The sequence below is a fragment of the Phoxinus phoxinus genome (genome assembly GCF_949152265.1).
Source record: "Phoxinus phoxinus genome assembly, chromosome: 23".
Taxonomy (NCBI): Eukaryota; Metazoa; Chordata; class Actinopteri; order Cypriniformes; family Leuciscidae; genus Phoxinus; species Phoxinus phoxinus.
The window spans coordinates 6,094,002-6,110,746 of NC_136898.1; the positions used below are offsets into that span (position 1 = coordinate 6,094,002).

The window sequence follows — 16,745 nt, forward strand, 5'->3', positions numbered from 1 at the left end:
AATACGCACATATCAGCCCTTTTCAATAACAACACTGTGTGTTGGTGTTATAGTCGTGAGGAAGGGTGCTGAGAGCTCCTGGAGTTGTTGCAATGGGGGTGGAATGGATGGGGTAGGTAGCAGACTGCAATCCAGAATTGGTTGCCCATCTGCAAGATAACATGGAAGTGCTAATTCCAGTATAGACTCAAGATCATGCACTCTTTATCTCAGGGACGTTGTTAACATGGTCTCCTCCTGACATTGTTGATCATGGAACAAACCAGTTTAGACTGCATTTTGAAAAATGTATGTGGAAAAACTACACATGTGAGATATATAAACCATGGTATTACTAAAAATTCTAAGAAATGAATCACCCAGGAGGTCAAGGTTTGGCTGGTTATGTTTGGCAGCTAGCCCCTACTGGTTGAGTTTGTAACTACAACAATAATCAGGCAAATAGCATGTTTGCACCATTGACAGGCAATCAAAAATAACATAAATAATAGTAAAATAATAAGCAGTACAATTATATATACTGAACTCATTTTCCATTTAAAATATCTAAAAATCAAACATTGAGGTAAATTATGGAATTTGAAAAGTGATTTTCCAGGGTCATCTGTAAGGTCAGTAGACAAAACCAATAAATGCATTGATTAAATGAACTGTGTGGAACAGTCTAGAATCCATGGAGGAACTGAACAACCTGCTTAATGAGAGATATACTGGTTCTAATTGCCTCATACATCCACTCTGCCCTTTAGGATATTGACATGTTTTCACAAAGAGCTTACATGACCTATCAAATACAACCTCAAAATCAGCGAGAGACCACAATGAAACAATCATTAAATATAGGAGGCCGCCACACAAGACACATTCCGACTCATTTTACTCTGAATAATTACACATGTTCATTAATTAATCAAATTAATCACATGCATCAATATTTGCAGAGAAAGTCCCCAAAATTAAAATCATTCAAAAAAATAATATTATTGTGGTAGACAAAAACGGCCCGATTATCTTGTAGTGTGTCATGCCACCATAACTCTGAAAATAACGTTGTCAAAACTCTCTTCAGATGATTTCTCTTACCAAGCCCTGACGATGTGGCAGGTTCGAAGGCCCATTTGCATTAATATATCTCCATACTGACACTCTGACATGTGCTCTATATGAACGGATGTGTCTGAGACTTTATTTAGATTTAAAGGCGCGATGCGATGTGAAGTGTGTCTGCCAAACGGACAGTGTAAGTCACATTTTGAAATGTATCTCTTCTCCATGGGCTCTGAATGATGGCTGTGGTCATTCTGTGAGCCTTATGCAGATGGTAATCAGGTTTTCTCTCTACCACATACACATTTCCCAAGCCATCTTAAACACGAACTGCACAGAACAATGACTTTCCAGTTGGATAATAATTCCATTTCATTACTGGTGGGATAGTCAAGGCTCTATATAAAGTCAAGTGTAGACAGAGAACTCGGTATAAAAGCACTACGAAGGTTCCGGATGACAGAGCTATATATATATATACCACCCATTGCTCGGTGTGTGGCACCGTGAGCTCATGCCAACCTGTCAGAAGGCCACTGCGGGCTTAACAGTGAGTGTCAGACTGAAGTAGTGCCAGTTCTTGGAGCAGCTAATCCTGCTCAACACACATGCCCACACTCAATCAACACAAACACACAATCACATGTGAGATTTCAGGACATCGGTGCCTCTCCATGGGCTTTCACCTAGGACAAGGATTTAAGCGGGAGCTTCACCAACTGTGCCAGTGGAAAACACATGCTAATGTGAGAGGAACGTTAAAGATTAGAGGCATATAGAAAGCAATCTAAATAAAGCAACACCGCCAACTATTTCACAACCCAAAGGAAAAAATAAGAAACTATATTTTGCATAAAAAAGTAAAGCCATTAAGATTTTATTTATTTATTGTGGCATTGTTTTCAAGACAATTAAACACAATTTTCTTTACATTTTTATTACTGTAATATGGTAAAATATTAAGAAAGTAAATAATGATGACTAAAAAAGGCTTATATTGCAGAATATAAATAAATCAGAAAAGTACCGTAGTATTTTTTTGTTGCTGTTGCTTTTTCTGTACTATGTTAATAAATGAATATCACAAAGACAGTCATAAAAAAATCAAAATCAAATCAAATCAAATAAAAATCAATAAAAAGGCTGTTTTTTTTAACCACTAAAATCATGTTGTATTGGGACATTATTTACACAATTAGACTCTTAATTTTAAAAAAAAATTCTTCATATAAATTCTCATTAGAAATAGAAATAAAGTGAATACCACAAAAACATGTCTAGGTCACATTTTATATTAAGAATATATATCTATATTCTTATATATCTCCATTAATGTAATGCTATACAAATACTCAAAATAATCAGCATATATTAGCCTAACCAATCATGCCAGTGGAAAACACATGCAACATGCAAATGTGTGAAAAATTTTAAAGATTAAAATGCATGTAGGATGAAAGCTTGATAATTTAAAAGTTCATAAACAAGGTTTTAGCATGTCAGATTACTTATAAGGCTGATTGTTCCTGAAATTTCAAGGAGGACCAATTTCCAGCATACTCGTGGGCTACGGCTACTTTCAATGGCACTAACATCGCAGTCATTTTGCACAAAGATACCCCCCAATTTGAATCAAATTATAACACATACCCTTCCCCAATTTAGACATGTAGTGGCGTTATATTTGCAGCCATTGAACCAGCTCCCCTTTGATAAGAGCCCGTGGCATGGCAAGAGTAATGATAGCAATAATTATAATGATGACAATAGCACACAATGTGTGTGATAGCATGGTGCTCCTAAAACGGCTGATTAGGAGCTGTGCTCCCTGGTATCTGTAGAAAGAAACACTTCAAAAAAGACACTTCAAAGCTCTGTGCATCAGTGTGGTGTTTTGCAGAGATCAAGCTTCAAACCCTGTCCGCCGCTAATGCTACACGCTTGTATGTATTTGCTAGCATGAGTCTAATGTCTGCACCTCCTTTCTTCCTGCCTGTATAAAGCTTTGAAAGTTGAATTATTGGAGAGGGCAGTCTGCAAGGAAGTGATGGATTATGTAACAGTAGCATAGCGGGTGCCCAGCTAGCAGAGTCATTGCAAAACGGCTACAGAAACAGCATTAAAATGTATTGCTTCAGAAGGGATGCACCCCAGCGGCTGATAGCTTGAGCTCTTCTACTGTACAGCGGATTGGTGCCGAGTGTCTGCTCGGCCTTTTTAATGCGTCAGCCCTCTGGGAATTTATGTGTCGGCACATTGGCTTGGTTTCTGCCAAGGCTACATACAGTGATGTGATGTTTATGCTAATCAAAGCGTTTGGAGGGCAAATGCATCTTTTCAGCACGAGGCAGAGATTTTATGGCTCGTTTGTTTTAATGCTAATACTGTAACATGACTTTTTGAATGATCAATATTGTTGTTAAATAGATTTCTTTTCTATTAGAGCTGCACGATTAATCGTTAAAAAAAATGCAATCTTAATTTAAACACCCACGCGATCTTATTCGTAAATGACGTAACCCACTTTTCTGTCAGGACTACTATCGTCAAATACGATTGACAATTAGCATACAGTTTGGATTGGCGGTATGGTTCTGTTCTGGGCAGCGATAACCCCCCTTGGGGTAAACAGAACAGGACCAACATCAATGTATTGCAGATATCATTAATTCAAGATTTTAAAGTACAACATACTTCCAGAATTTATTCTGATTCAAGGGGAATGCCAAATCCTGACTGACGAGAGGAGCTGGGGAGGGAGGAGGGTAATTCGCTCCTGAGAAACGCGATAGCTGCTGATAATACTGAATATATGAATGCTGTGATAGGTGTCGTATTCCTATAGGTAGACGTGGATCAGCTGAGAGTCAGCAGATGCGAGCTTGATTAACGTGACCTGCCAGAACTGGCGCTATGCTTGATAGTTGACAAAATAATAGCAGTACATTCAAATTCAACATTCGTTGGAGCTGCCGTTGAGCCAGGGAGAGCAGTTGTGTGTAGGTATGAAACAGCTTCACAAACAGGCTTTTCAACCACACAGTATTACAAATATTCTTATTATCACAGAAGTACTGGGGTAAAAGTTTATAGTTTAAAAACACTGATGTCAACAGTAGCGATCAAAATAGAACATATCACCTTTAGAAAGTTACTTGGCATTTCAAATGTGACTGTTAGAAAATGTATTTGTCATTGAATCATTAATTCAAGAGATTCATTCAAAAACGATGATTCATATAGTAATGAAACAAGTGGAGTTTAAATGAGTCATTGAATCATTCATTCAAACAGTTTTTTTTTTTAATAATTCAGATTAATTAAACATTTTAAATAGACTGCAGCAATTGGCATTTTGTCAGAACCTCTAGTAAATTTCGTTATTTTGTTTACTTGTGTGTTCAGAATCGTGAATCGTGGGAGAATCTCATTTGAAACAAAAAAAATTGTGATTCTCAATTTATCCAGAACTGTGCAGCTCTATTTATGCCTTAGAAAATCATGTGGTTTTACCATAAAATGTATAACATCACATTTTTTTTTTAAATATATAAAACTAATAAAAACATTTTTACTGTAACATAGTATTAATGAGTGAATCTCATGAAAACATGTTCAAGTCACATTTCCCCCCACAGTTTGAAAAAAATAATAATAATAAAAATATGAATTTGTAACTTGTTTTTGTATTATTTTCATGACAATTATATACATTTTACCTTTAATTTTCCATTATTGCAATGCCATACATTTTTTACACATTTAAAATTATAAGCATATTAAAAAAAGAGTACAACTACGGTAGAATCAAACATTATCATGTACTACCTTCTGATATCATATTGCATACTGTGGATACTGTACTAAAGTTCATTGATATATATAATATATATATAAATTAAAATCAGGAATGTGCTACTTTAGTCTACAATAGTCAAAACAAAACATGCCTGACGAGGATGACAGTCTGGTTGAAAAAAGTCGGCTCACCCTATTATTTACAACTAGTGAGATGTTCTGTACCAAAAGTTCTCCACGTGGAGTTCCACAGACAATTAATCAGGGATAAGGCTCAAAGATACCAGCTTAACGCTGTTGTCAAGGTAGAGTTCGCAGAATCGCGTATCTGATTGGATTAAATCGAGCGCTGAGGTGTAAGTGCAGTAGCTCGACACCTTAACCAGGGCAAAGGGGAAGAGAACAAAGCAGAGTGATAAATTAACGACAGTTTCAAGTTCAATAAAAGCAGGGCGACCAGAGAGTGAAGGGCTGTTAGGAGAAACACGAGCGATGAGTCAGACCTGTTGATGACATTTCTAACCTCGGCTCTCCAGGGCTGCCCAGACACACAGTATGTAGGTCAAACACATTTAGACACGGCCAACAAAGAGGTCAGGAAGCAGAATGGAAAAAATAATACATAAAAAAGAAATCAAAAGGAGTGTAAAAAAAGCAGATAAATAAGGGTTAGAGTGTACACTACAAAAATTATTTTAATATATATTTTTGGCTTGTTTTCAATAAAAAAATTAAATAAGCATAAAATAAAAATAAAATCATTACAGCAAATACTCCAATAATGTCTAAATAAATTTAAATTAATAGTAATTAAAAGGGAATCGGGGAAGGAAATGTGTTTAATTGTTACCAATTAAATAACATGGTATATGCATATGATATTCAGACATTATCATGGTATACAGTATATCATGTAATACCATTTAATACCATCATGAACTATATTGGCACAGTACTTTTATAGAGGGATATATTAATTAAAAAATATATACTAGCTAGAAATATTATTATTCTTTTTGGGGGGTAACTAAATTATATACTACAAACTTAATTAGTATTTTTGGCTCATTAGCGGAGATTTAAAAAAAAAATTATGTAAAACATTCAAATTAAATCAGCATAAATTAAAGACAATACCACCTCAAATACTACAATAATGTGTAAATAAATATTTTATGCATTAAAGTAACTAAAATACGAATTGAGGAGGGAAATATTTTAAAATGTTATGCCACAATACGAAAATTTGCACAATGCACAATGTTAAAAAAAGTTTTTTCTGCTTTTAACATTTTTGTGGAAACAATAATACCATTTCAAACATTTGTGGTAAGATCAAAAAGAGAGAGAAATTAATACTTTTATTCATCAAGGATGCATTAAATTGATCAAAAGTGACAGTGAAGACATTTATAATGTTACAAAAGATTTATATTTAATAAATGCTGTTTATTGAACTTTTTTTCCATCACAAAAAGAATCCTGAAAAAAATAATGTATCATGTTTTCCACAAAAATATTAAGCAACACAACTGTTTTGGACATTGATAATAATACTAGGAACTGTTTCTTGAGCAGCAATTTTCTGAAGGATCATGTCATGTGACACTAAAGACTGGCGTTATGATGCTGAAAATTCAGCTTTTACATCACAGGAAAAAATATATATTTAAAAATATATAAAAAATAGAAAACAGTTATTTTAATTAATAATATTATTTCACAATATTCGTTTTTTTTTATTGTATGTTTTATTAAATAAATGCAGCCTTGGTGAGCTTAAAGCCGCATTACTTTCTGAGAGCGATATAATTTACACAGTACAGTAGCTAGAACTATTTTTTTCTTTAATAAAAATATCTAAACATCTTCCAAACAAGATAAATCTGAGTGGAATGCAAAATAATAATCCTCCTCTAAATGCAATTTCTCTTATAATCTCAAAGACTGTCCGCAGGAACATATGGGACACAAAACAGGGATGTGGGATGCAGAACAGATCGGATGTGGATCATTCTGCTCGGCAGCATCTTCAAATGTGGGCCGAAACGCCAACCTGCTCTTGGGTTGCCGCGTGCGCGGATATGCCCGTGAACGCGCGGGTATGACAGCCAGCAGCGGGCACATGCATCACATAAGCTGAAACCCAAACTGCCCCACATGTGTTCAGCTCAACCGGTCATCTCAGGCCTGTTTTATAGGCCACCGTGGCCATCCGCAGGTCCTCATTTGTGTCAGACTCACTGCTGTGAGTTCTCACCCATCATGCTCTTAACTCTGGCTATCCGCTGACTAGGGCAGCGATGGGCTGTGTATCTTTTACCCCAGCGGCACGCGGCCAACATGCCCCACATAGTGCTTATTAGAATGAGGAGGATGTTAGCTGACAAACAGCAACTCCTCGCTGCTTTTAATGCAAGCGCAAACGCTCCCCCAATAAACTTTGCATCAACACGAAGCCGAGCCGAGACCTCCACACGAGAAGGGATAATTACACAGAGAACGGCTGCTGTCTCATCTACACCCCTGCTGACTGCTTTATTAAACAGATTCATCATTCCATTCGTTTCAGAGGCCGTTATGGCTGAGAGGAACGGTTGCCTTGCAGGAGCGCTGGGTTGATGAAATAACAACTGCCGCTGTGCTGTTTCGTGCTCTCGCACGAGGGGCTTTTCCAGGAGCTATCAAGAATATGTGGGTGATTAGCCTGAAATCCAGAACAGATTTTAAAATCATGACAAAAGAACACTGGCTTCTCAAGGCGACAGACACGTGATCCGCAATGAATCACAATTCTAAGTACAAACTATCAAAACACTCTTATATATTTATTTCTAAAGTATATATATACTTATTTTAAGTACTTATTTTAAAGCTATATAAATTATTTTTAAAAAAAAATTTGGGGTTAAATTAGATTTAATTAATCATATAACGGCATTCTATATACAGTACCCACACATACACATGTAATTAAAGACAAAATAAGTATAAAAACTATTACATAAATAAAATATTGTATTATATTAATATATAAAATATAAAAACTATTATATAGAACTATATAAAAAATATTGTATACATATATATTAATACAATATAGTATATTATAGTATAAAATAATTAAATATAAAGTAATGTACATATAATAATTTGCATGGATTGCTTTGGATTACTTATAGATATGGTTTTATTCTTTTTCTGTTAAAATACGTCTGTCATGACAACTCTCTGAGTGTTTAACATGGTAATTGATATGAAAATGTATATATATATATATATTTGGTCTTGCCAGAATAGATCTGCTGCTGCTGCAGAGCTAGTACAGGACTTGCTACTGCTAATACACACACGACACACTGCTGTGAGCAAGTAAGACATGCTGCTGTTGTACAATATAGCATACATGAATTACCCATAGCAGATCTATACAGGTGGAGCTGGGGAAGGTGGGGGGTTTCTGAAAGCGCACTGGAACTGCTCTAGCAAATGCTGATCAAGTATTTAAAGGTTGAGCAGCGAGATCATTGGCTACTGATACAGCAGGAACCAATCAGCTGTCCCTATAGAGAATAATGTGATTGCAAACAGAATGAGTTAAGAACCTATCAGCATGTGCCATCTAGAGTTTCATGACAGAACTTTGTATTTTTTACAGTGCAACAGTACAGTACTCAACTATGCTCAGTGATGAACTTCAATGCATTCACTGGTTTATTGCATCAAGACTGCAAAGTGTATACTAAAAAACACATACACTGTAAAAAAAACTTAATTCAACTTAAATGACATTAAACTGACTTTGTTGAATCTTGTATAACACAAAAAAAGCAATGTTTTCTTAACTTATTGGTCATATCAGTTTTTACAGTGTACAAGAAACTCATACATGTTGTTCATCAACGCCACATACTGTATATATGCCACTATGAATATGCAGAAGAGCGAATGAGATCCAAAAGCTACGGAGGGGAAATTAAATCTTGGCCTGTTACTTCCACCAAGCCATGGAATGTTTTCATGAGACTTGAAATAAAACATACTTGGCTAACAGTCACTTTTGGAGGAATATTTTGTGTTCCACTGAAAAAGTTACTGCTTTTGAACGCCATGAGGGTGAGTAAATAATTACCACATTTTCATTTTTGGATGAACTTTCCCTATAACTATGGTTCTAGCGGCACAGATGCTAACAAATCCAGTATTTCTCAGCTTTCTTTCTCTCTCGCTCTACCCAAGTCTCTCTGATACTCTTTATCTTTCAGGTTTTCCCCTCCGGCCACCTAACCTCACTCTTTAAAGCTTTTCTAGGAGACACAGAAAAAAAAATCAATGTGGTGTAAAGGAGCCTGAAATCTCTCCTAAAGAATATTAGAAAGAGGAAAGAGAGATGGGACGTCTTTAGAAGCCGAGAGAATCGGCACCACAGCATCTTTCCTCTCCTCTTGTTCCCTTTAAATAGAACAACGGTCGGCCTGACAATATCTTCACACTCTGACGGGCGTCTCGTTTCGCTAAAACATTCAATCTTTTCCCCCACGATCACCTCCGAGTGTGTGACAAGACAAACGGAGGAGGCATTTCTGCAGATTAGGCTTTTATAACAGAGATTGAAAGAGCAGAGGTTCACGAATTACGTGAGCGTTGGAGATGATGGCTTGTTCGAGCTTGTTTAGAGATGAGTTGGTGATAAAACAAGGAGCAGAGGAACTAAATTGCAGCTGTTGAAATCTCGCAAACTGGGTTAATTGCTCTGGGATGGGGAGAGAACATGGATATCATTAAAAAGAGTTTCCCTTTCATAACGACTTTCTCACCATACCTGCCCAACGCCCAGAGGGAAAGACGTTCCCTGTGTTTCGTATGCTGTTTGCTGATATCTGACAGAGGAACTCATCTGAGAGAAACATTCATCTAAGTTTCACCTGTCCGTATTTGACACAGAGGCAAAACGCCAGTCACAAGGGATGATACAGAGAGTCGTAGCAATAAAAAAGTGTCTAGCATCACCTGATTCTGAAGTGACAGGTGCCTCTAGGGCAACAACATCTGCACTCTTACATGATGGAAAGTGTCAGGATCAGTGGATAAAAACTGCAGTAGTTTTTGCAACTCAATTGGTAGATCACAGTGCCAGCAACACCAAAGTTGTTGGTTGGACCCCCAGGGAACACGTACACTGCCGTTTAAGATTTTGGGGTCAGTAAGATGTTTTTTTGTTTGTTTTTTTAAAGAAATTAATAATATCACTGAAAAGTCATCGTAAAGGCATTTAACGTTACAAACGATTTTCATTTAAAATAAATGTTGTTTGGACCTTCTATTTACCAAAGAATCCTAAAAAAAAACATGCAACACGATTTCCACAAAAATATTAAGCAGCACAAATGTTTTCAACACGGATAATAATTTTTCATTTTTCTCAATGTTTCTTGAGCAGCAAATCAGCATATTAGAATGATTTATGAAGGATCATGTGACACTGAAGACTGGAGTAATGATGCTGAAAATTCAGCTTTGCATTAATATAATTCATATTTAAATTATTTAAAATATAATAATAATAAATAAAAAAAAAGGATCCTTTGAATACACAACACACTGCCATTGATAAAAAGCATCTGCCAAATGCATAAATGTAAAAGCACATTTCCACATATTCAAACTGGGCACAGTTTGGTTACGAGCAATGTGAGGAGCAATGGCACAAGTGCAAATAAGATATACATTTTGGTCTGATCCTCACACAAAACTTTAGTATAGTAGTTTAAGAGGATGTGGAAACATTTCTTATAATTTGCTCACCCTCACCATCCTAACCTGTATGACTTTCAATCTTCAGCAGGACACACACACACAAAATTTAATTAGACTCAAAAGTAGATACTTTGAAGAATGTATAATGTTCAAACAACATTAGACCTAACTGACTTTAATTTTAAACACTGAGGCACTAGCCGCGTTTCCATTACAGATTTGCACAAAACTTTTGCGAAATGTTCTAAATGTCGATAAAAAACTATTGCGAAATGACGGCGTTTCCATTAACCGATGTTATGCGACTAAACCAGAATTTTTCCCTCTCGCGATAAGTCATTCCAAAAATCATGGCAACGGAAGTTGGTAGGTTTAAGTATATCCCAGCGCCCGCACTAGCCATTATTTTTAATGGAAGGAGACGTAGGCATGTTATTCAAGCATTGATGGCAAGGAAAGCCCCTTATACTTGGCAATTGCTCGTATGAGGTGTTTATATATGGAAGTCTTTGCGAAATTTACGTCTTTCCATTGGGCGTATTTTAAATTCCGCAGAAAAAAGAAAGTCATAAATTTTTTGATGGTGAGGTTGAGTAAATGGCAACAGAATTTCCATTGTTGAACTGTCGGTGAACTGCTGCTTTAAGTAATTGAAGTCGCTCAATATTAACCCAATTAAACTCTTTGTGCTCTTTCATACCCCTGTTTAAGCATCTTATGCCGACGTCAGGAATGGCTAATCTTGTTTTCTTCCACTTGTTTGTATTTCAATCTGTCAGTGCAGATTTTTCTAAGCTCTGATGTCAGTCTTTGTGCTGACTGTGGAGGTGTATCCTAATAAGGGGCAGATGGACGGACGCAAGACTCTTACCAGGCTTGAGACTTCCTCCTGGGCACGCTCTGTCTGCTCCACTTGGAGTGAGGGGTCAGGTGATAGATCAGCTGCCTGCAGATCTTCTCAGTGGACTTCAGAGCATCAGACTCCTGCAAAAGCCAGGATGAGAAGAAGAGGGTGATGAAGAGCTATTCTGGGAGATAGGAGGGCTGTCACTGACAGTGTAATCCAAAGCAACTTGGATGTTTACCATGTCTAGTGCTATTAAAAGGGTTAAACAGAAGTAAACATTCAAGTTAATCTGTGAGTGATGATTTAGTTTAAGAAGTTTCACACAAGAGGCCATTGCTTTTTAGACATTTTACCATTATTAATAATAACGATCATTACGAATCATAAGTTTGGGGTCGGTAAGATTTATTAATGTTTTTGAAAGAAGTCTCTTATGCTCACCAAGGCTGCATTTATTTGATCAAAAATACCATACAAACAGTAATATTGTGAAATATTATTATCATTTATAATAAATGTTTCCTATTTCAACATATTTTAAAATGTAATTTATTTATGCGATGCAAAGCTGTATTTTCAGCATCATTACTCCAGTCTTCAGTCACATGATCAGTCAGAAATCATTCTAATATTCTGATTTGTTGCTTAAAAAAACATACACGTTTCTTATCATTATTATTGAAAACTGTTGTGCTGCTTAATATTTTTTTGTAGACACAGTGATATTTTTTTTCAGGATTCATTGATAGAAACTTCAAAAGAACATAATTATTTTAGAATTTAAATCATTTGTAATATTATACATGTCTTTACTGTCACTTTAACAATTTAATGCATCCTAACTGAGAAAAGTATTAATTTCTTTATAAAAAAAATAAATAAAAAAACGTACTGACCCCAAACTTTTGAAAGATATTTTGTGGTGTTCGCAATTTGTAAAATAGTATTGCACTCTCTTTAATTTTAAAAAGAATCTAATGAGAAAAGGAATAACAAAAAAATCTCTGGCCACATTAATTCAAATTTTGGGGGAAAATAGGCTTAGTTATCATTAAAGAAATGTCATATTGTAAAACAAATCTTAACGGTCCTAAAAATAGGGTTCGATTTCTTAATGCAAAATATAATTTCTAATGTCCACCGCAAAAAATGTATATCATATTAATTTTTGTCAAGAGCAGTACTCTTTCTAAACATGTAGCTTAAGATAAAGATGAGAGTTCATTTAAAAGGTCTTATTTATTCATGCCATTTTGACCTGCTGGGTGAGAGGTTGGTGTAAAATGATCTCAAGTCCTTTGCACAACAATGCCTGCAGCCATTACATCAAAACAGGCTTTGGCTCGCCTCTCTCTCTTTAAACGGATTGGCCGGAGCAGAGCTGAGCAAATCTAATCAGCGCTACAGCACAACAACGCAGGCGAGTCAGGAAAACACAAAAGACTGGAGTCGGCTAGCTAAGAAACGACACAAACTAAACATGTACATCTTGGTGGCCTTCTGATGGCTATTAAGTCAAAACAAAGACATTTGTCGAATCTCTATTGCATATTAAGTTGGCTGCTGGTAGAAGTGAGTGACAGCAATTATCGAACTATTTTTATTGATCTCCCACTGACTCCAGATGGAGTTGTATCGTCGGAAGGATTTACGTGAACTTTAAATCAGGGACTGAACATTAAGACACTATTGCTCAATACACAACTGCCACGAATTAATGAAAAACTGTCAATTGCAAGACAGCCAAATGAAAAACAAAATGTATGTGCTACGCACAAACAAAACATCATTAAAATGCCTTTCCATATTTCCCATGATTCCCATCACGAATAACTGCTGCGATCGAGGATCAGCTGACTCCTGGGAATCAATACTTCATTAGATGGTGGTGTACTGAGACACACATTGACCTGTCTTACAATCAGAAGCTACTTTAAAACCGTAGCTCACTAAGCTACCCACGGAGAAGATTAAGCCAGAGACGGACCACTCGTAGAGACAGACCGCACGCAGCTATAATACTGAAAGTCACGCTTTCAGACAAAACAGCCAATTGCTTAAAGCCTCCTAAAAACAGTGACTTGTGAATGAACAACAGCACGAATTAATAAGGCTAAACCTAGTACCATTGATGTATGGCAATGTTTTTCTTCCAACATATTGGATTATATAAAAGAATGACCATATAAAGTAACCTTTTTGACCTACAAGTCCCCATGTAGTCACTACCAGTAATTGTATCCCTTAAAACTCATCTTTGATTACCAAAATTAAATGTTTTTTCCTTGAAAAAAATTCTGAAAACTTTCTGACTCTACATACGATTTCTCTACTTTTCTTTACCCTCCAACTGTCACGGTTTGGGTTTTGTTCCTTGTTCCTGTTTCATGTATGTCATGTGATCCCTTGTTCTAGTCATGTGATCCTGCCATGTGTTCCCTTGTCTGATGTGTCATGTTGTCATTGGTTCATTGTTTAATTGTTCACAATTAGTCTTGTGTATTTAAGCCCTCATGTTTGCCCTGTGTCTTTGTCTAGTCTTTAATGTTTGTCCAGGTTCTTGTTCTGAGCCTCTATTTTATGTTTGATTTTGGAATTAAAGTTGCATATGGGTTTTCAACCAGCTTGCCTCCAGTGAATTCGTTATATCAACACTGTTTATATAACAAAGTCTAACAGGTTTGAATTTCAGCCATGACATCTGAATGGCATGAATCCACTTCTTTGAGGAGCATGGTGGCTTTTCTAAGCTCAATAGGATGGGATTTTGTCTACCTGTCAGCCGGAAACTGATGTTTATAAAGACAGAGAGGAAGAAAAGAAGCGGAGGAAATTTAGAGCCCTTCAATCCCTCGCTCTCGTTTTCTGGGTTTAGATGCTTAGCTCTTCAAGGCTTCTCCTGTTGAGGCGCCTGCTAAGAGTCCAACTGAGATCAAAATCCTGCCTGAACACTCTTTTTGCAATGTTAAAATACTCCCACTAATCCCACTGTCCGGCTCAGACCTGATTCAAACTTGTTTTCCTCGGCAAACTCAAAGCTAGAAGGTAAAAGCTAATGCTTGCGCAAACAAACGTTTTACTTGGGTTTTATAACATTAAATCAATTTATCTATCTATCTATCTATCTATCTATCTATCTATCTATCTATCTATCTATCTATCTATCTATCTATCTATCTATCTATCTATCTATCTATCTATCTATCTATCTATCTATCTCTATCTATATCCAACATTCAATGTTTGTCTTGCATATCTGGTAAAAAATCACAGCTACATGTATTTATTTCAATTCCAACTATTTACTTCCTTGCATTGAATTGGAATTTGAAATTGGGATTTTGATTCTCAACTAAATTCTGAACAGCGCACAACCCAGCTGACAGGGTAAAGATGCTCAATGAGTTGCCTCTTAATTAAGTCTATTACAATTGTTTATGCTTGTGATGTGCTCCTCTTCTAACTTATGTGAGCTTCACATTGATTTACTGTCAAAATGGGCCATTGCAATAGATGACAGAGAATCGAAAAGCAATGCCAGAGCCGGCCGTTTAGTCAGTGAGCCCTTTTACATTAATATTCAGTGAGTGACGGTGGGTTACCCAAAATGTTGGTTAGAAACTTGTTTTTATCAGATATCCACACTGACAGACAAAAAAGTTTTCTCTGCACTTCTGTTTAAATGAGAAAAATGTTACCCAAGTTCATTGGGAAAAGCATGACTGTGGTGATCTGCCTCTGTAATCATAATTTGTGTGAAAATGAATAAATGTTGTTGGAGTTTTACTGGCTTTTCTCTTGTACAGTAGCCTATATATATATGTAAGTTTTTGGAGTTTTGCAAAAATGTTAGCAGAGGTAAGGTATATTTAGGTTGGAAATATGACAAATGTTGATTCTATTTGTTATTCAGAAAAGTCAAGCCGTGCCCCTTCAAGTGGATCTATTATTGGAAAGTGCTCCTCTCGCTGGCCTTTCTGTCCAATTAAGTCCAAACAGGACTGTGGAACTTCAGCATGGAATGAAAACATCACTGATGGCTCTCTTGAGAAAAATAAAGGTCACTTCCATCTTTCTGTACTTCTCACGCTTTGCAAACTAATTTTGGACAGGGCTGAAGAGCGAGCTCCCGGACTCCAGTCCCGGCCGTGGGATGACAGCTGACCGTGGTCTAAATCATTCGGCATGGGCTGTAGACTCGGCCCGCCAAGCCTCTTACCGACAGATAAAAATAAAAGCTCTACATATCTGGAGACTGAGTAATGAACATGTGCATAGGTTTTTGCTCCAGCTCATGCCGGGACCCAGAGTTAATGTTGGGAGCTGTGGGCTGATATCGAGTCAAACGCTTCGACTGGCCACCTCATGAGTTTGTGTGTACGACCATCCTCGCTTATTAGTGCTGGTGGCTTACCCTCTTTGGACACTGCATGTCTCGGGCCAAACTGAGCAAAAGCTCATGGGAAATTGGATCCACTAGGTTCAGGAAGGCAGCGTTCTTGTAGAGGATGTCGTTGAGAGATGTTCCTTCAAGACCCAGGTCCTGTCGAGAAAGAACGAGAGAGAGAGCGAGAGATTGTTAAGCATGCAGGATTACAAATTCAAGTAAAGGTCACTGATAAACCTTGATATCCAACAACTTAATCCTTTCATCCTACGCATCCAATCTCCATTCGCCAGATTACACGAGGGGCTTTTTTGAATGACATGCAGATAAAGTAATCTTTGCATCATGTTTACTTCTAGTGCTTCGGAAGAAAGAAAAGTCTAAATAGAAGCCGAACTGTTTGTTGATTTATTGCTGGACTAGCGCTGCTAACCTTTAAGTCCTGCTTCTTTACGTAAGGCAGAGAAAGTGTGTGCAGACACAGTGACAGCTTATTAGCCGGGCTTATCGTAGACAGCTAAAGTGTTTTCCCCCACTGAACAGCGAAGGCAAGCAAGTCTGATACGACCAACAGGGAAAGGAGGTGGGAGAATCAAGAAAAAATTCCCTGAGGACTAGGTTACTTGTGTAATCCACTGGTCTGCGCAACTAGAAGGGACAAAGCAAACATAGAAGTGAATAAGAAGTGAAACACATTTAATGCATAGAGGCAAATGCCAGCATCACAAAGCAACAACTACACCACCCTGTGAGTCGATTCAAAAACAGATCCCACTGAAATTGTTGAAGAAACTGTCAGGCGGAGGAAAGCTGCTGAGTCCAGGGAAGTGGAAACTCCCTTTGGGTTTCACGCTGGTATATTGCACTTCTTTTTCTCAGGGATTCCCTGCCATCTGGAAGCTCCTCCAA

The 16,745-nt window shown here is 37.0% G+C and overlaps 1 protein-coding gene across 1 annotated transcript in view; it reads right to left on the reverse strand.

The window, feature by feature from the left end:
- The window catches only part of lrrc75bb (leucine rich repeat containing 75Bb), a 34,779-nt gene that overhangs the window by 9,418 nt on the left and 8,616 nt on the right, over positions 1-16,745 (reverse strand). Inside the window, exons 4-5 of the mRNA XM_079600338.1 lie at positions 15,864-15,992; positions 11,474-11,586 (exon numbers count right to left, since the gene is read on the reverse strand). Of these exons, the coding sequence (XP_079456464.1) occupies positions 11,474-11,586; positions 15,864-15,992 (242 nt within the window). The remainder of the gene's footprint in view (positions 1-11,473; positions 11,587-15,863; positions 15,993-16,745) is intronic.